Below are 20,202 nucleotides of genomic sequence, written 5' to 3'. Positions count from 1 at the left end.
CTGTGGAATGTCAAACTTCACGTCTCATCACGACGAAAGGAGCTCAGTGTGGGTACAATCGTCTCTCACGCAAGATGCTGACTTTCCCCTTTCCCCGCCCCCTTGCACCCTCCCCACAGCACACCCTTGGCAGGTGCGCTGCTAACAGCGGGCTGCTGTGGTGTGGGCACCGGGCCAGGGGCCTCCCAGGGCAGGCTTCCATTCAGACTTGGCTGCTCAGTGGACGTGGGCTTCTCTGTTGCTCACATGCAAGATGGGAACAGTGTAACTCTGACAAGGCCTGGCTGTGTGTCCCTCATGTTGAAATGCGATCCTCAGTGTTGGGGTGGGGCTTCGTGGCCGGTGTTTGGGTCATGGGGCGGATCCCTAATGAATGGCTTTGTGCCCCCTGGCAGGAATGAGTGTGTTCTCACTCTATGACCAGGTTGTTTCAAGGATCCTGGTCCTCTCTCTTGTACCCTCTCCCGCCATGGGACACGCCTGCTTCCCCTTCGCCTTCCTCCATGAGTAAAACCTTCCTGAAGCTTCCCCAAAAGCAGACGCGGGCACCGTGCTTCTTGTCCAGCCAGCAGAACCGTATGCCAAATAAATCTTTGTCTTAAACAAATTACCCAGTCTCAGGTATTCCTTTATTGCAACACAAAACAGACCAACACAACCTACTTTGCAGAAGTATTGCAACGTTCAGAAATGGTTCTCTCTCACCCCCCACTAAATGGTGCTTTTTGGTTCAAGGTTGTATAGAATGGTGCAATTTAAGAAACCAAGGATCTAAGATTTTGCCTAAAACAAACCTAATTGAATGAAGAATTCACTCATATTTTTCTACTAAAAATTGAAATACTACAAGGAAAAAAACCAAAACCACATTCAGTTCTTTTATTTGATTTTCTAGTGGACAATTTACATATCTCCCTCACCCTGTCTTTTAAGTTAGTGTGACAATTTTCCATAATAAACTACTTAAAGAGAAGCTTTGGTCAAGAATGGAATGAAATCGCAAAAAAACAAAAACAAAAAAATTACTGCTTTTAAAAAACCAACACTTTCACCAATTTTATATTCAAACAAAACCACACGGCATTGGCGTGATATGTGTTTTCAGTGTTTCCTTGGGGCTGGCTTCCTCGCCATCATGCCACGGCACAGCTGCGGTCGGCCACAGTTTGTCATGCTGGATGGCGGAGGCTCACTCAGCTTCACATTATCCGGAGGCCCTGGATGGAAGACTCGAGGGTCTTGGAAGAGGTGGGAAGAGCACTCATGTCACTGAGGAGTGTCCACCCTGAGGTTTTCCCCGAGGTAGGTATCACACACTCCCTCCTCCTCAGTGGAGGTGCTGCCTGTCCCCACCCTGAACCTGGCCCTGCCCCACCTGAGACAGGCTCTCCCAGGACTCACCCTGCAGAGACACTCCAGGCCCCGGCTCCCCCTGCTGGCTCCCGCAGGCCAGGTGTCCCTTTTCCCCACTGCTCCACCCACAGGCTGTGGGCACACTCCTCACTCCTGTGTGTGTGGTTTTTCTTTTTTTTTTTTTTGAGATAGGGTCTTGCTCTGTTGCCCCAGGCTGAAGTGCAGTGGTGTGACCACAGCTCACTGCAGCCTCCAACTCCTGGGCTCACGAGATCCTCCTGCCTGGGCTCACGAGATCCTCCTGCCTGAGCTTCTCAAGTAGCTGGAACTAACGGCATGCATCACTGCACCTGGTTTTTAAATATATATATACATGTATATTTTAAAATAGAGACAGGGTCTCACTATGTTGCCCAGGCAGGTCTCGAACTTCTGTGCTCAAGACGGGGAAGCAGGGAGGAGAAACGAGCCTCAGGTTCCCAAAGTGCTGGAATTATGGCAGTGGGCCAGTGCGCCTGGCTGCACTGGGCTTTTTTATAGAGATGGGGTCTTGCTATGTTGCCCAAACTGGCCTCAAACTCCTGGCCTCAAGCGATTCTCCCACCTTGGCCTCCCAAGGTGCTGGGATGACAGGCGTGAGCCACTACACGTGGCTGCCCACAGCTCTTTCTTCTAGTTTCATCTGTGCTTCTGGAGGACCACACCATGGGCAGTGCCTCAAAGGCAGTGTGCGCTCTCCGAAGCCCAGAGTTGGCCTGGGTGTGCTGCGCTTGCAACTTACGATGCTCGCCTGTGCTTTCTCAACTCCTAGTCCCCTCCCCTCCAAAACCCATCGCAGCTCAGGATGCTGCTCAGGTGCAACCTTTTCCCCTGCAGCGCAGGCAGTCCATGCATCGCCCCAGATTCCTCTGTGTGAAAACAGAGGCACTGGCTTCTCTTCCGAGCTCCGCCGAATCCCCTACCCAGCCCCTGTATCCACTTCTCTCTTCTACCAGACAGGCTTCTTCGGACTGGATAGTCTGAGTGCTCAGCACCATGCATGGCACCCAGGAGACACTTAGTAAATGTTTACTAAATTAATTAGTGTCAGCCATAAATATATATCTATATAGTTAAACCTGGGCTGGTGTCTAATAGGGCCTGTTTCCAAAATAGCACTCCATTTTTCCTCAATGAATAAAATGGACATCTAGAAGTAAAAATTTCAGTTCACTGAGAATGTGCCGTTCACCTGCAGATGACTTCTAGGTTTTAAAGAGATCTCCGGCCGGGCATGGTGGCTCATGCCTGTAATCCCAGCACTTTGGGAGGCTGAGGCAGGCGGATCACCTGAGGTTGGGAGTTCGAGACCAGCATGACCAACATGGAGAAACCCCATCTCTACTAAAAACACAAAATTAGCTGGGCGTGGTGGCACATGCCTGTAATCCCAGCTACTTGGGAAGCTGAAGCAGGAGAATCTTTTGAACCCAGGAGGCGAAGGTTGCGGTGGGCCAAGATTCCGCCATTGCACTCCAGCCTGGGAAACAAGAACGAAACTCTGTCTCAAAAAAAAAAAAAAGAGAGAGAGATCTCCAAGGCTGGGCGTGGTGGCTCACGCCTGTAATCCCACCACTTTGGGAGGCCAAGGTGGGCAGATCACATTAGGCCAGGAGTTCAAGACCAGCCTGGCCAACATGGTGAAACCCCATCTGTACTAAAAATACAAAAAACAGCCGGGTGTTGTAGTGTGCTCCTGTAATCCCAATTACTTGGGAGACTGAGGCAGGAGAATTGCTCCAACCCGGGAGGCGGAGGTTGCAGTGAGCCAATATTGCACCACTGCACTGAAGCCTGGGCGATAGAACATGACTCTGTCTCAAAAAGAAAGAAAAAAAAAATAAGAGAGAGATTTCCAGTTTAATGTCTTATATTAGGATATTAAGCTGTATACCAGATTTAACATTTTGTTTCAAGAATTGAGAAACATTCTTCTCACAAGAGTTTTGTAAAAATATTAGCGGGGTGTGGTGTTGCTTGCCTGTTGTCCCAGCTGCTTGGGAGGCTGAGGTGGGAGGACTGCTGGAGGCAAGGAGTTGGAGGCTGCAGTGAGCCATGATTGCGCCACTGTACTCCAGCCTGGGTGACAGAGCCTATCTCTCAAAAAAAAAAAAAGTTTTAACACAAACAAAATTTGTTCTGTTAGGTAGAAAATACCTTGAAATCCCAAATTGTCATGGCTCCATCGATGCCAGTAGTGCAAAATTTGCGACAGTCTTGCTTGTCCACCTCGTAAATAGAGACTTGACTGAAAAAAAGCAAAGCAAAAGAGACCGTAAGGTATGTAGTGGAAGTGAACACAACATTCCTGACTAATCGTGTAAGGGCAGCTTAATGAAATGAATTATCTTCTTTATTTTTTAAATAGAGATGGGATAGGGGTCTCACTATGTTGCCCAGGCTGGTCTTGAACTCCTGGACTCAAGTGATCCTCCTGCCTCAGCCTCCCAAAATGCTGGGATTACAGGCATGAGCCACCACACTGCGCCAGGAAATGAATTATCTTTTAACTCCCGATTATGAACTTGTCCACGAACATTAGGCTGCAACAATCTGGCTCAGAAAATACCCCAAAACATTTTATTACCAGATGTCCAGGAAAGACAAAACTGGAAAGGGGAGAAGTTAAGAACCTGCCTTAGTTAGAGTGACTTGGGGAAGCAGGAATGACCCAGCCCACACAGCACTCAAATGCTGGGAGCAGGCTGTGGGCAGCATCACAGCCATGGCGAAAACAATGTTTTTGTTTGTTTTTAAATAAACCAGAGGCATGATGAAGCATGACTGAAATCCAACTGACTCCAAACAAAACCTCTCAAATCAGCCTCCAAGACAGCCAGTGCAGATAAGCCAACAGCCCTCCATGAGTTTGAAATGAATCATTATAAATGTTAGCAGCAGACATACCCCCAGACTCCAACCAAGCCAAGCAGGGGAACAGATAAATGAAACAACTTGTCTTAGCCTAATTATCTGGAAAGCTTTCAAGACAATCATCCATTGCTCAGACAATATTTTTCTTTCTCCTCTGAAATGTCTAGAACTTACCCTCCTCTTCCCCGACGCTGGGAAGGGGATGGCAAACTACGGTACACACCGCCTATTCCTGTACAGCCTGTGAGCTTAAAAAAAAAAAGGTTTTACATTTTTATTTATTTATCGAGATGGAGTCTCACTCTGTCACCCAGGCTGGAGTGCAGTGGTGCGATCTCGGCTCACTGCAACCTCTACCTCCCAGGTTCAAGTGATTCTCCTGCCTCAGCCTCCCGAGTAGCTGGGATTACAGGCCCCCGCCACCATGCCAGCAAAGTTTTGTATTTTTAGTAGAGACGGGGTTTCACCATGTTGGTCAGGCTGGTCTCGACCTCCTGACCTCAAGTGATCCACCCACCTCAGCCTCCCAAAGTGCTGGGATTATATGCGTTAGTGTCTGTGCCCGACCCAGCTTTTACATTTTTAAATAGCTGGAAAAAAATTAAAAGAGGACTATTATCTCATGAAATGAAAATTATGTGAAATTCAAATTTGAGTGTCCATAAAGTTTAACTGGAACACACCACCTCATTTGTTTACAGCGTCTTTGCCTGCTTTCCTGCCACAACCACGGAGTTCAGTAGTTGCAACGGAGACCTACGGCCTCTCAGAGTCTAAAATATTTACTATCTGGTCCCTTACAGAAAAAGTTAGCTGACACAGCTCTAGTGCGAAGAGCACCTAATTTCTGCAAATAAAAGTAGACTAATGGGCAAGGGTTTGCCTTTTCACTTTTCACCTAGAAGTGTCAGAGAGGCAATGAGAGCTGTTTCTTTCCTTAACACTTGGTCTGCACAGAAGCTTAAGAGAAATTCACAAGAAATAACTCAGAGTCATTCAAGACAGAGAAACCTAAAGAATGGAGAGAAGGTGAGTTTTGCTATGGAAGGAGAAACCTGAAGAATGTGGAGAAAAGGTCAGTTTTGCTATGTCTTCAGGTTCTTTTTTTTTGAGATAGGATCTCGCAATGTAGCCCAGGCTGAAGTACAGTGGTACAATCACGGCTCACTCCTCTCAAGTAGCTGGGACTACAGGTGCGTGCCAACATAGCCAGCTAACTTTTAAAAAATTGTAGAGATGGGGTCTTCCGGCTGGGCACGGTGGCTCACACCTGTAATCCCAGCACTTTGGGAGGTCGAGGAGGTGGGCGGATCACGAGGTCAGGAGATCGAGATCGAGACCATCCTGGCTAACACGGTGAAACCCGGTCTCCACTGAAAATACAAAAAATTGGCGAGGCGTGTCAGCGTGCGCCTGTAGTCCCAGCTACTCGGGAGGCTGAGGCAGGACAATGGTGTGGACCTGGGAGGCGGAGCTTGCAGTGAGCCGAGATTGAGCCACTGCACTCCAGCCTGGGTCACAGAGCAAGACTCTGTCTCAAAAAAAAAAAAAAAAAAAAAAAAAAGAGATGAGGTCTTGCTATGTTGCCCAGGATGGTACTGAACTGCTGGCCTCAAGCTATCCTCCTGCCTTGGCTTCCCAAAATGCTAGGATTACAGGCGTGAGCCACGGTGCCAGGCCTCTGGTTCTCATTTTTCCATAGAGCATTTGCAGCCCATTTTACGTGCTGAAGATGAAGCATAACCTGCATTTCATTGTAGTTCTCTCAAACAGGAAGTCTAGAGGTTTCCATTACTCCTCCCACCATCAATACCACAACAAAAGCTTTTCAATAGAAAGTATTTCTCAATAAGGGAAAATCCCATGGGACCCAACTCTGAACACAGTAATTTAGAATATCAAGCATATATTTCTCCTCCAGATGCTTTTCTTTTCTTTTCTTTTTTTTTTTTGTCACCCAGGCTAGAGTGCAGTGGCTCAATCTTGACTCACTGCAACCTCCGCCTCCCCAGTTCAAGCGATTCTCCTGTCTCAGCCTCCCGAGTAGCTGGGATTACAGGTGTGCACCACCACAAGCAGCTAATTTTTGTATTTTTAGTAGAGACGGGGTTTTGCCATGTTGGCCAGGCTGGTCTCGAACTCCTGGCCTCAAGTGATCTGCCTGCCTCAGCCTCCCAAAGTGTTGGGATTAAAGGTGTGAGCCATCATGCCCAGCCTCTCCTCTAGACCCTAAAAATCACACTTTCAGGCCAGGCACGGTGGCTCACGCCTGTAATCCCAGCACTTTGGGAGGCCAAGGTGGGTGGATCACCTGAGGTCAGGAGATGGAGACCAGGCTGGCCAAGAGGGTGAAACCCCGTCTCTAGTAAAAATACAAAAAATTAGCCAGGTGTGGTGGCACACACCTGTAATCCCAGCTACTCAGGAGGTTGAGGCAGGAGAAGTGCTTGAACCCGGGAGGCAGAGGTTGCAGTGAGCTGAGATCGTGCCATTGCACTCCAGCCTGGGCAACAGAGTGAGACTCTTTGTCTCAAAAAAAAAAAAAAAAAAAAAAAAAAAATCAAACTTTCTGGACAAAACACAATTCTGTTTCTTACATAGTTACATATACCCGATGAAAACCCAGTTGAAACACTCCTCAGCTTTGTCATCATGATGCTAAGAAATTGTTTCTTTAATTAAAGAATCTTCTATTTGTATCCATTACTTGAAATGACAGTTACAGTTACCTTTTCAATCAGGCTGTAACTTCGCTTTCTGTTATGTGTGCACTACCAAGGGAATGCAGCATTCAAGAAAGTCTCCTTTTGTTCTCGAGTAGCTGAGAAAGGGTGCCCTAGGAAGCGGTTGCCTGAAGCCCCACCACCTCGGATTGCAGCAGGGTCTGCACAGCTCCTGCTGGCTGCTGCCTTGTAATCTGCACCTTGAAGGACAGAATGACCAGATGGTGGTGACTCTCTCCCTATTACGAGCTGGAAATGAAAGCCTGGTGGTCGGGAAGATACAGACTTCTTGCTGCACTTGTCCCTGAAGGAGTGCCTGGGCCTGCGGGGCATAGAGCTTTTGTAGGAACCCAGTAAGGAAATAGCGAGGGGCAGGAGGGCACCTTGTCACCTGACCACCTTTCTACAGACGGCACCTACGTGATGCTATTCTGGTGCAGCGTCTCCAAGGCTGTGTTACGGTCCTCAGTCGTGGCTCTCTTGTCCATGTTGCGGAAGCGTTCCATGGCAGACATGTTGCGCTGGATGCTCTGTTTTGGAATGTCTAACTTGGAGACGAAGGTCAGGCAGCCGCGGTCATCGTAGTTGAAGAGCATTGGGCAGCAGTCATGGCCCTGAAACGAGACTCAGTCAGTCCCTGGAGAACACACTGCCCACCGCCCAGCTCCTTGGCAGAGTGTTCACCATGATAGGCCTCTCTTACTTTTTTTTTTGAGACTGAGTCTTGCTCTGTTGCCCAGGCTGGAGTGCAGTGGCACGATCTCAGCTCACTACAACCTCTGGTTCCTGGGTTCAAGTGATTCTCCTGCCTCAGCCTCCCAAGTACCTGGGATTACAGGTACACGCTACCATACCCTGGCTAATTTTTGTGTTTTTAGTAAAGACGGGGTTTCACCATGTTGGCCAGGCTGGTCTCCATCTCCCAACCTCAGGTGATCCACCTGCCTTGGCCTCCCAAAGTATTGGGATTACAGGCGTGAGCCATCGCGCCCCACCTGCTCTTATCCTTAAAAGTGAGCTCGCGGGGCGCGGTGGCTCAAGCCTGTAACCCCAGCACTTTGGGAGGCCGAGACGGGTGGATCACGAGGTCAGGAGATCAAGACCATCCTGGCTAACATGGTGAAACCCCGTCTCTACTACAAAAAACTAGCCGGGTGAGGTGGCGGGCGCCTGTAGTCCCAGCTACTCCGGAGGCTGAGGCAGGAGAATGGCGTAAACCCAGGAGGCGGAGCTTGCAGTGAGCTGAGATCCGGCCACTGCACTCCAGCGTGGGCAACAGAGCAAGACTCCATCTCAAACAAAAAAAACGAGTGAGCTCTAAGGCCAGGCATGGTGGTTCACACCCGCACTTTGGGAGGCCGAGGTGGGCAGATCACCTGAGGACGGGAGTTTGAGACTGGCCTGTCCAACATGGAGAAACCCCATCTCTACTAAAAATACAAATTTAGCCAGGTATGGTGGCACATGCCTGTAATCCCAGCTACTCGGGAGGCTGAGGTAGGAGAATCACTTGAACCCGGGAGGCAGAGGTTGCGGTGAGTCAAGATCACCCACTGCACTCCAGCCTGGACAACAAGAGCGAAACTCTGTCTCAAAAAACAAAACAAAACTGTTCTGCTTTGTGCTAGGGTGACAGAGCACACATTGTTCCCTGTCTGAGCATCACATACAGTGCACCCCGAGGGAGAATGAAGAAAAATACTCACAGCAGCCACGACGCTGTTCTCTGAGACAAATGACACACTCAGGAGCGGCAGGAACTCCGTCTTCAGAGTTGAGACCCTAAACACAAGAACGTTTGTTATCCCAAGATGTAACAGACTATTAGCTTCTTTACAGACACAGATGACAACAAAGGACCCATTCTCACAGGGGCTTCTGCAGTATCAACGGGCACTTATGTTGAAAAGGAGCCTCTGACCTCAACTCGCAGGCCTCTTGAGCCAGGGGCGGCCCTGGGCTCTGGCTCCGGCTCCAGCCTGGGCTCCTCCCGCCTGCTTCTGAGACCCCGCCCACTCACGACAAGCTGGTTCCCAAAGCCCTGTCTTTGCGCCCACGCCCTTCGACCCCCAGCACAGCTCTAAAGGGATCACCCCCATGATCCCACGGTCCACTTTCCCAGAGGCCACTGCAGCCTAAAGCAGCTTCTCCCTGCTCTTAGCTCCTAGAGCTCTTTCTGTTACTACGACTTGGCAGCCAACACCTGTGCTAGGACCCTCTCCTTGCCTGTGCTCCCCGGAGCTCCGAGAGGGCTGTGGCCACACAGATCTGTGCTGACAGCCAGGCACCGTGTCAGCAACTAGAGCCACCAAGATGAACCAAACGGTCTTAGCCAGGAGCTCACACTCGAATGGGCCGTGTGTGTGTATGTGTGCATGCAGGGACATGTGTGTGCATGTAGTTATTCGCTCTTGAGTGTGGCAAAGAGATTACACAGATATGGCAGGCAAACACACTGGCTGATGAGTTAGGAGCACCTCACTTCATGCAAGAAACGATGCATTGAAAAGCTGACTGTGGCTGGGCGTGGTGGCTCACACCTGTTATCTCAGCACTTTGAGGGGCTGAGGCGGAAGGAATTGCTGGAGGCAGGAGTTTGAGATCAGCCTGGATAACATAGTGAGACCCAGTCTCTACGAAAAATAAAAAAAAAAAAAAAAAAAAAGCCTAGTGTGGTGGTGCACATCTGTGGCCCCATCTACTTGAAAGGCTGAGTTGGGAGGAGCACTTGAGCTCGGGAGTTCAAGGCTGTAATGAGCTATGATTGCAGAACCGCATTCTAGCCTGCGCGACAGAGAGCGTCTCTCTAAATAATAACAAAATAAAAGCTAACTGTACGTGTCTCAGGACACCCTTCATAAAGTTGGCATTGAAGAATGAATGTGTCATCTTAAGCCCTTACTGTGGTATACTTGACTTTTACTACATGAGATATTTATGTTGGAGGAGTGCAAGGGTGGAGCATGTAATCTGACTTGCAGGACTGGAAAAGGGAAAGAAGTCAGTATGAGGGTAGATAGGGACTTGTAATAAGCGTATGCTAAGAACTTACTGTGTCACAATAAACCATATAAAAATTAAGTAACACTGGCATCAAAATACCAAAGTATTATCAAGTATCAAAAGGCAAATGACCAAATGTATACAAAAATGTATAAAATGTAAAACATAATCTCATTTCTGTTAAAAATGAAAAGATATATAAGTGCTTGTTTATGCAGAGAAATTTTCTGAAAGACTACATTTTATAATGGAGGGGACAATCTTTTTTTATTTTCTTTTTGAGACAGAGTCTTGTTGCCCAGGCTGGAGTGCAGTGGTGCGATCTCGGCTCACTGCACCCTCTGTCTGCTGAGTTCAAGCAATTCTCCTGCCTCAGCCTCGTGGGTAGCTGGGATTACAGGCGCCTGCCACCACGCCTAGCTAATTTTGGTACTTTTAGTAGAGACAGGGTTTTGCCATGTTGGTCAGGCTGGTCTCAAACTCCTGACCTCAGGCGATCTGCCTGCCTCAGCCTCCCAAAGTGCTGGGATTACAGGCGTGAGCCACTGTGCCTGGCCGGAGGGGATAATCTTTAAAAAAATATGTAAAACTAGCAAAAAAACGCACATTTAATCCTGTTAGGAAAAACATCTCATGTCTGAAATATCATGCTGTTTACACTGGGTGACTCTTTTTTTTTTTTTTTTTTGAGACGGAGTCTCGCTCTGTCACCCAAGCTGGAGTGCACTGGCCAGATCTCAGCTCACTGCAAGCTCCGCCTCCTAGGTTCACACCATTCTCCTGCCTCAGCCTCCCGAGTATCTGGGACTACAGGCGCCCGCCACCTCGCCCGGCTAGTTTTTTGTATTTTTTAGTAGAGACGGGGTTTCACCGTGTTAGCCAGGATGGTCTCGATCTCCTGACCTTGTGATCCACCCGCCTCGGCCTCCCAAAGTGCTGGGATTACAGGCTTGAGCCACCGCGCCCGGCCACACTGGGTGACTCTTACTGACCTGACAGGGAGTAAAGGTCACCCAGTGTGATTGATTTTTGATACTCAAGTGGCCATGTCCATCACAAAACCTTTAACGGTGAGTTCCCTTTAGCTATCAATGGAAAAGGATTCACCAGGGAAGAACGAAGATTGATAAAAGAAGGAGGATTCCAATCTTCTCTCTTCCTCCAACATATATTGAACAAAATGAACTCTGATATTTGGCTGGGTACTTTATGGCTGAGTAGACGCACCACTCACAAAGAAGCCACCATAATTAGAGTCCTTCCGGCACACAGCAGAGGAAGTGGCGTCAATGGTTTTTAAGCCTTACTGAATGGAAGGCTCAAATTAATGAAGTCATTGTTTGCTGACTACCCGGAGTAAGAATATATCTCCTATGTAATTTAAGGCCGTTGAATGGCATTTAAATTTTGTAAGGAATTCAGAGTGACAGACCAAACTGGCCCTTTTTTTTTTTTTTTTGAGCTGGAGTCTTGCTCTCGTGCCCAGGCCGGAGTGTACTGGCATGATCTCGGTTCACTGAAACCTTCACCTCCTGGGTTCAAGCGATTCTCCTGCCTCAGCCTCCCAAGTAGCTGGGACTACAGGCACCGACCACCATGCCGGGCTAATTTTTTTATTTTTGTAGAGACAGGGTTTCACCATTTTGGCCAGGCTGCTCTCGAACTCCTGACCTCAGGTGATCCACCCACCTTGGTCTCCCAAAGTGCTGAGGTTATAGGTGTGAGCCACTGTGCCCAGCGTAAACTGGCCCTTTTTAAGCGACCCTTATCAGTAGCAAACCAGGAGGGTTCTTGAAAGGAATCATTATCAGTACTTCCATTAAGAAGTATTTCTGGGCCGGGCGCGGTGGCTCAAGCCTGTAATCCCAGCACTTTGGGAGGCCGAGACGGGCGGATCACGAGGTCAGGAGATCGAGACCATCCTGGCTAACACGGTGAAACCCCGTCTCTACTAAAAATACAAAAAATTAGCCGGGCGAGGTGGCGGGCGCCTGTAGTCCCAGCTACTCCGGAGGCTGAGGCAGGAGAATGGCGTGAACCCGGAGGCGGAGCTTGCAGTGAGCTGAGATCCGGCCACTGCACTCCAGCCTGGGTGACAGAGCAAGACTCCGTGTCAAAAAAAAAAAAAAAAAAAAAAAAGTATTTCTGGAAGACCTAGGTCTTAAAAATTTTCCAACCCAAGAATTTGTATCCGTGCCTGTCACAGTAAAGGCTGACTTGCATTTTTTTTTTTTTTTTGAGACAGAGTTTTGCTGTTGTCGCCCAGACTGGAGTGCAATGGCACAATCTTGGCTCACCGCAACCTCTGCTTCTTGGGTTCAAGAGATTCTCCAGCCTCAGCCTCCTGAGTAGCTGGGATTATAGGCACATGCCACCACACCTGGCAAAAAAAAATTTTGTTTTTTTGAGACAGAGTTCTGCATTTGTTGCCCAGGCTGGAGTGCAAAGGCGTGATCTCGGCTCACTACAACCTCCACCTCCCGAGTTCAAGTGATTCTCCTGCCTCAGCCTCCTGAGTAGCTGGAATTACAGGCATGTGCCACCACGTCCGGCTAATTTTCTGTATTTTTAGTAGAGATGGGGTTTCTCCATGTTGGTCAGGCTGGTCTCAAACTCCCGACCTCAAGTGATCCGCCTGCCTCAGCCTCCCAAAGTGCTGGGATTACAGGTGTGAGCCACTGTGGCTAATTTTTGTATTTTTAGTAGAGATAGGGTTTCACCATGTTGGCCAGGCTGGTCTTGAACTCCTGACCTCAGGTGGTCCACCCATGGCCTACCAAAGTGCTGGGACTACAGGTGTGAGTCACTGTGCCCGGCAAGGCTAATTTTTGTATTTTTAGTAAAGACAGGGTTTCACCATGTTGGCCAGGCTGTTCTTGAATTCTTGACCTCAGGTGATCTGCCCACAGCCTCCCAAAGTGCTGGGATTATAGGCGTGAGCCACCAAGTCCAGCCTGCCTGCAGTTTTGATTGAGTTCTTTTGTTTTTTTTGTTTTTTGTTTTTTGAGACCGAGTCTCCCTGTCTCCCGGGCTGGAGTGCAGTGGCCGGATCTCAGCTCACTGCAAGCTCCACCTCCCGGATTTACGCCATTCTCTGCCTCAGCCTCCTGAGTAGCTGGGACTACAGGCGCCAGCCACCTCGCCCGGCTAGCTTTTTTTTGTATTTTTTAGTAGAGACGGGGTTTCACGGTGTTAGCCAGGATGGTCTCGAACTCCTGACCTCGTGATCCGCCTGTCTCGGCCTCCCAAAGTGCCGGGATTACAGGCTTGAGCCACCGCGCCTGGCCTTTTTTTTTTTTTTGAGATGGAGTCTCGCTCTGTCATCCAGGCTGGAGTGCAGTGGCGTGATCTCGGCTAACTGCAACCTACGCCTCCCAGGTTCAAGCAATTCTCTGCCTCAGCCTTCCGAGAAGCTGGGATTACAGGCGCCCGCCACCATGCCCGGCTAATTTTTTATTTTTAGTAGAGATAAGGTTTTACCGTCTTGGTCAGGCTGGTCTTGAACTCCTGACCTTGTGATCCACCCACCTTGGCCTCCCAAAGTTCTGGGATTACAGGCATTAGCCTTCGCGCCCGGACTGACTGACTGACCAGGAAGGGCAGTCCTGGTTCAGCTGGTGAGAGATCCCGCCCCTTGTTCCCCACCTTCCAAATGAAAGGCAAATACTCACTGCACACTTTTTGAGGCATCAGCAACAGACACGGTGCTGTCGTGGCTGACCCAGGCCAGGCGGCTCCCACTGGCAGAGAAGCTGACCCCGTGGACCCAGCCACCAGTGCCACTGCCACCAAACTCTGACATTAGCTGCCCAAAAGGCATCTTGCTGCCCCAGGGCGTGCTGGCTGGCTTTTCATCCACTTCTTTAATGTAGGCAGAAAATACTCTGTTTAAAAGGCAGAGAGAAAAGAAAAAGTAAATGAAAATATATGTATCTAGAAACAGGCCATAGGCAGCTGCCACAAGGACTCTCAGAATGCAAAGAGGTTGACTCACTAAAAACAAATAAAACATGCGTTGGGCACGGTGACTCATGCCTGTAATCCCAGCACTTTGGGAGGCCTAGGCAGGCGGATCACCTGAGGTTGGGAGTTTGAGACCAGCCTGACCAACATGGAGAAACCCCGTCTCTACTAAAAATACAAAATTAGCCAAGCGTGGTGGCCCTTGCCTGTAATCCCAGCTACTCAGGAGGCTGAGGAAGGAGAATCGCATGAACCCAGGAGGCGGAGGTTGCAGTGAGCCGAGATCGCACCATTGCACTCCAGCCTGGGCAACAAGAGTGAAATTCCATCTCAATCAATCAATCAATCAATCAATAAATAAGGCCAGGTATACTGGCTCACGCCTGTAATCCCAGCACTTTGGGAGGCCAAGGCAGGTGGATTACGAGGTTAGGAGATCAAGACCATCCTGGCTAACACGATGAAACTCAGTCTCTACTAAAAATACAAAAAATAAGCCGGGCGTGGTGGCGGGCGCCTGTAGTCCCAGCTACTAGGGAGGCAGAGCCTGCGGTGAGCCAAGATCGCGCCACTGCACTTCAGGCTGGGCAACAGAGCGAGATACCATCTCAAAAAAATAAAAATCCATCAATCAATCAATCAATCATGATAGGTAAGTTCAGATATTCAAACCTCTCAAGTAAAAGAATTATTAAGAGCTATCTATAGGCCAACCCAAGTTTGGCAAATCTATATTTTAGTATATATATATATATTTTTTTTGGGGGGGGGGACAGAGTTTTGCTCTTGTTGCCCAGACTGGAGTGCAATGGCATGATCTTGGCTCACCACCTCCGCCTCCTGGGTTCAAGCAATTCTCCTGCCTCAGCCTCCCAAGTAGCTGGGATTACAGTTACGTGCCACCATGCCTGGTTAATTTTTGTATTTTTAGTAGAGAGGGGGGTTTCACCATGTTGACCAGGCTGGTCTCGAACTCCTGACCTCAGGTGATCCATCTGCCTCGGCCTCCCAAAGTGCTGGGATTACAGGAATGAGCCACTACACCTGACACTCCCAACTTTTTTTTTTTTTTTTTAAGAGATGGGGGTCTGGCTCTGTTGCCCGGGATGGAGTGTAGTGGTGTGATCAAAGCTCACTGCAGCCTCCAACTCCTGGGCTCAAGTGATCCTCCTGCCTCAGCCTCTCGAGTAGTTGGGACTACAGGTTCGTACTATGCCCAGCTAATATTTTAAATTTTTTTGTAGAGATGGCGTCTTGCTGTGTTGCCCAGGCTGGTCTCAAACTCCTGGGATCAAGTAATGCTCCTGCCTCAGTCTCCCAAAGTGCTGGGATTACAGATGTGTGCCACGGTGCCTAGCTAATCCATACTCTAGATACTATCAAAGCACCTACTGTGTGTCAGGCTCTGGGTGCCAGGTTCTGAAGGAGTGACCATAAAAGCCCTGTCCTCATAGGCTGCACATTCTGGGGAGACCCTGCTGTCCCATCCCTCCCTTGCCCACGTGAGACCTTGCTAAATGATCACAGCATTCTTTCCTGTCTACCTTACCATCACTCTCAACACAGTACTCCAGGAAGCCTGCACAGTCAACAGTGGGAGAGAGGAAACTATTTGCCACCCCTCAACAAACTAATGGTATTGACCCCCCTACTTTTTTTTTTTTTTTTTTTTTGAGACGGAGTCTCACTCTGTCGCCCAGGCTGGAGTGCAGTGGCGGGATCTCGGCTCACTGTAAACTCCACCTCCCGGGTTCACACCATTCTCCTGCCTCAGCCTCGGGAGTAGCTGGGACTACAAGCACCTGCCACCACGCCTGGCTAATGTTTTGTATTTTTAGTAGAGATGGGGTTTCACCGTGTTAGCCAGGATGGTCTCGATCTCCTGACCTCGTGATCCGCCCGTCTCGGCCTCCCAAAGTGCTGGGATTACAGGCTTAAGCCACCGCGCCTGGCCTTGTTTTTTGTTTTTTGAGATGGAGTCTTGCTCTGTTGCCCAGGCTGGAGTACAGTGGTGTGATTTCAGCTCACTGCAACCTCCACCTCCCGGGTTCAAATGATTCTCATGCCCTAGCCTCCCGAGTAGCTGGGATTACAGCCGTGTGCCACCACACCAGGCTTACTTTTGTATTTTTAGTAGATACGGGGTTTCACCATGTTGGCCAAGTTGGTCTCGAACTTCTGACCTCAGGTGATACGCCCACCTCAGCCTCCCAAAGTGCTGGGATTACAGGTGTGAGCCACAGCACTGGGCCTCATTTTTGAGTCCCTCACAGTGCCTAGCATAGTACCTTGCAAAGAAAAAGAAACAGGCCAGGCACAGTGGCTCATGCCTGTAATCCCAGCACTTTAGGAGGCCAAGGAGGGAGGATCACTTGAGGCCAGGAGTTCAAGACCAACCTGGGCGACACAGCAAGACCCCATCTCTACAAAGAATAAAAACAATTTTTTTTAAATTAGCCAGGTGTAGTGGCACATGCCTGCAGTCTCAACTACTCTGGAGGCTGAGGCTGGAGGATCGCTTGAGCCCAGGAGTTGGAGGCTGCAGTGAGCTATGATGGTGCCACTGCACTCCAGCCTGGGTGAGAGTGAGACCCTGTCTCAAAAATAACAATAACAACTACAACAACAACAAAACAAAGGGAACCCAAAATTATTTGTTGAAGGATGAAGAACGCACAGCTCGAGTCTATCAGTTCTCATTGGTTCCCACCTGCATTTGAAGTCACATGATCCTGCTGCCAGCAAAACGTTGTTGGGATGCCAATCCAAGCTGAGGACTGTGGAGCGAATCGGCTTTTTAATGTGCTTGCTCACCCACCTACGAGAGGGGAAAACTGTTTCAGTTTATCCACTCAACAAGCATCCCCAAATGACCTACAAATTATGTCGGGTGAAAACACCTAAGCATGCCACACTTTTCCTTAATTAAAAAAAAATGATAAAACAATTCAGAAGGTTATCTTTTTCAGAATAAACTTTTTTAGATAAGTTTCTATGAAAAAAGATTCTATAGAAAAGTAACAGATCATTCAACGTTTTTCTGTCAGTCACCAGGCCTCCTGCCAGAGACAAGGTTTTTTAAGACCAGGTTATAATTTGAGACTGGCTAATTTTTGTATTTTTTGTAGAGATGAGCTTTCTCCATGTTGCCCAGGCTGGTCTCAAACTCTTGGGCTCAAGCGATCCACCGGCCTCAGCCTCCCAAAGTGCTGGGATTACAAGCATGAGCCACTATGCACAGCTGACAAGGTGCATTTCTAAAGGACAGGAAGGAAAAGAACCATGAACAAGCTCTTCTCCACTCCTGGCCTTGATGATGTCGGCACAACAGCTGGTTTTCAGTGGTCCTCATTAGTAAGCATAGATATTGATTAACTCAGTTACTTTTTTTGTGAGATTTTGGATTACATATGACGTTAACCTCTGAGATAAAAACTGAAGTTTGAAAATACTTCAATTTTTATTATGAATATTCAGTGATTTGCTATTCCATTTTTGGTCAATTTGGGGTTGTAAGACAGCTTAATATCCTTCCCAAGTCTCCATGAATCTGCAAATTCTTTTTAATTTCTTTCACTGAAAAATCACAACCAAGAAATTGGAAGAACCTCATATTGGGGATTAGCCTCTCATTCTCTAGCACCATCCAAAAAAGATGATTTATGTCTATGACCAGTCAGTATTTTGGCTTAACTCATTCATTTCTGCCCCCAAACTGTTGTTTAAAAACCAATCGTGGCCGGGTGCGGTGGCTCAAGCCTGTAATCCCAGCACTTTGGGAGGCCGAGACGGGCGGATCACGAGGTCAGATCGAGACCATCCTGGCTAACACGGTGAAACCCCGTCTCTACTAAAAAATACAAAAAACTAGCCGGGCGAGGTGGTGGGCGCCTGTAGTCCCAGCTACTCGGGAGGCTGAGGCAGGAGAATGGCGTGAACCTGGGAGGCGGAGCTTGCAGTGAGCTGAGATTTGGCCACTGCACTCCAGCCCCGGCGACAGAGTGAGACTCTGTCTCAAAAAAAAAACCGCAACCTCCGCCTCCCAGCTTCAAGCGAGAATCACTTTCTTTTCTTTTCTTTTCTTTCTTTTCTTCTCTTCTCTTCTCTTCTTTCTTTCTTTCTCTCTCTCTTTCTCTCTCTCTCTCTCTCTCCCTCCCTCCCTCCCTCCCTCTCTCTCTCTTTCTCTCTTTCTTTCTTTCTTTCATTTTTGAGACAGAGTCTTACTCTGTCGCCCAGGCTGGAGTGCAGTGGCACAATCTTAGCTCACTGCAACCTCCACCTCCTGGGTTCAAGCAATTCTTGTGTCTCAGCCTCCTGATAGCTGGGATTTTAGGCTCACGCCACCACACCCGGCTAATATTTGTATTTTTAGAAGAGATGAGCTTTCACCATGTTGGCCAGGCTGGTCTCAAACTCCTCGTCTCAGGCGATCCGCCTGCCTTAGCTTCCCAAAGTGCTAGGATTACAGGTATGAGCCACCACACCTGGCTATAGAATTGCTTTCTTAGAATCCTATCTGAAAAAGTTCATTCTGAAAAAGACAGCCAGGTGCAGAGGTTTGCACCTGTAATCCCAGCACTTTGGGAGACCAAAGCAGGAGGATTGCTTGAGTACAGGAATTTGAGATCAGTTTGGGCAACAAAGTGAGAACCTGTCTCCATAAGTAATGAAAAAATTAGCCAGGTGTGGTGGTGCAAACCTGTACTTGGGAGGCTGAAGTGGCAAGATTGCTGGATCCCAGGAGTTGGAGACTGCAGTGAGCCGTGTTTGTGCCACTGCACTCCAGACTGGGTGATAGAGAGAAGCCTGTCTCAAAAAATAAACCAAAAGCCCCCACAAAGTCTCTAAAAAAGGAAAAAAGACAATATTTTGAACTGTTTCATAATGTGTATATATATACATATTTGAGACAGAGTCTTGCTGCGTTGCTCAGGTTGGAGTGCAGTGGCATGGTCTCGGCTCACTGCAAACTCCACCTCCCTGGTTCAAGCGATTCTCCTGCCTTAGGCTCCCAAGTAGCTGGGATTATAGGCATGCGCCATCACGCCCGGCTAATATTTTGTATTTTTAGTAGAATGGGGTTTCTCCACATTGGCCAGGCTGGTCTCCAACTCTTGACCTTGTGATCCGCCTGCCTTGGCCTCACAAAGTGCTGGGATTACAGGCATGAGCCACCGTGCCTGGCCTTTATAATATAATTTTTTTAATTGAGGAAAAGATGGCAAACAAAATAATTATAAGCTTCTGAGAGGTTGTTTTAAAGTACTCCTATGAAATATGAAATAACTATTCTATAGCTGAAAAACTGCCCTAAACATACAGCTTGTTCAAAGACAATACCTTGTACCATAATAAAATCCAATTTACCTATACTTGAGACTAATTCTCAACGAATAAAAATGTTAACAATTACTGAGGTTGAAGCTTAACTTGGAAGAAAACTTTCCTGTAGAAATTTGTAAGATTGCAAGGAGTACCAGCTGACATAAAGTTTAGCCTTGAGGGAATATTAATGAAGTTAGTTTCCTATCTCATTACAATGAAACTTCCAAATCGTTTCTAGCAGGTAACATTTTGTTGGCCTTGATTTATACACATTTGAAAGAAAAACATGGTTCAAATTCATAACTCATTTTTTTTTTTGAGATGGAGTTTCACTCTTGATGCCCAGGCTGGAGTGCAATGGCACAATCTTGGCTCACCACAACCTCCGCTTCCTGGGTTCAAGAGATTCTCCTGCCTCAGCCTCACAGGTAGCTGGGATTACAGGCATGCACCACCACACCCTGCTAATTTTTTTGTATTTTTAGTGGAGATGGGGTTTCTCCATGTTGGTCAGGCTGGTCTCGAACTCCTGACCTCAGGTGATCCACCCGCCTTGGCCTCCCAAAGGGCTGGGGTTACAGGCCTGAACCACCGTGCCTGGCCCATAATTCAATTTTACTGCAAGTTCCCAATCTCTTTTCGAAGAATAAAATTTCTGAAGTTTTACTAAATTACAAAAGTAACATGATAATCCCCTCCTTTCAGTTTCAGCAGAATACAAACAACAAAACGGCTACAAAGAGTCATGTGTACTCTGCTATTTTTAGTAGAAACACAAACACTGCCAGTATAGTACTAAACGGCACCTTTATGTTGAAGGATATTTACCAGTCACGCTGAACACACGCCAGGTAGAATACAATTTTTTTTTTTTTTTGAGATGGAGTCTCACTTGGTTGCCCAGGCTGGAGTACCCAATGGC

The 20,202-nt window shown here is 48.1% G+C and overlaps 1 protein-coding gene across 1 annotated transcript in view; it reads right to left on the bottom strand.

Annotated features, from left to right (window-relative positions):
* Positions 1-862: 862 nt before the first annotated feature.
* Positions 863-20,202, bottom strand: part of ARPC1A (actin related protein 2/3 complex subunit 1A) — a 39,841-nt gene continuing 20,501 nt past the window's right edge. Inside the window, exons 5-10 of the mRNA XM_033191787.1 lie at positions 16,666-16,773; positions 13,664-13,876; positions 8,696-8,771; positions 7,410-7,603; positions 3,550-3,640; positions 863-1,238 (exon numbers count right to left, since the gene is read on the bottom strand). Of these exons, the coding sequence (XP_033047678.1) occupies positions 1,200-1,238; positions 3,550-3,640; positions 7,410-7,603; positions 8,696-8,771; positions 13,664-13,876; positions 16,666-16,773 (721 nt within the window). The 3' untranslated portion in view covers positions 863-1,199. The remainder of the gene's footprint in view (positions 1,239-3,549; positions 3,641-7,409; positions 7,604-8,695; positions 8,772-13,663; positions 13,877-16,665; positions 16,774-20,202) is intronic.

The sequence above is a fragment of the Trachypithecus francoisi genome, unplaced genomic scaffold (assembly GCF_009764315.1).
Source record: "Trachypithecus francoisi isolate TF-2019V2 unplaced genomic scaffold, Tfra_2.0 Lachesis_group4, whole genome shotgun sequence".
Classification (NCBI taxonomy): domain Eukaryota; kingdom Metazoa; phylum Chordata; class Mammalia; order Primates; family Cercopithecidae; genus Trachypithecus; species Trachypithecus francoisi.
This window is presented reverse-complemented; position numbering and strand designations above follow the sequence as displayed.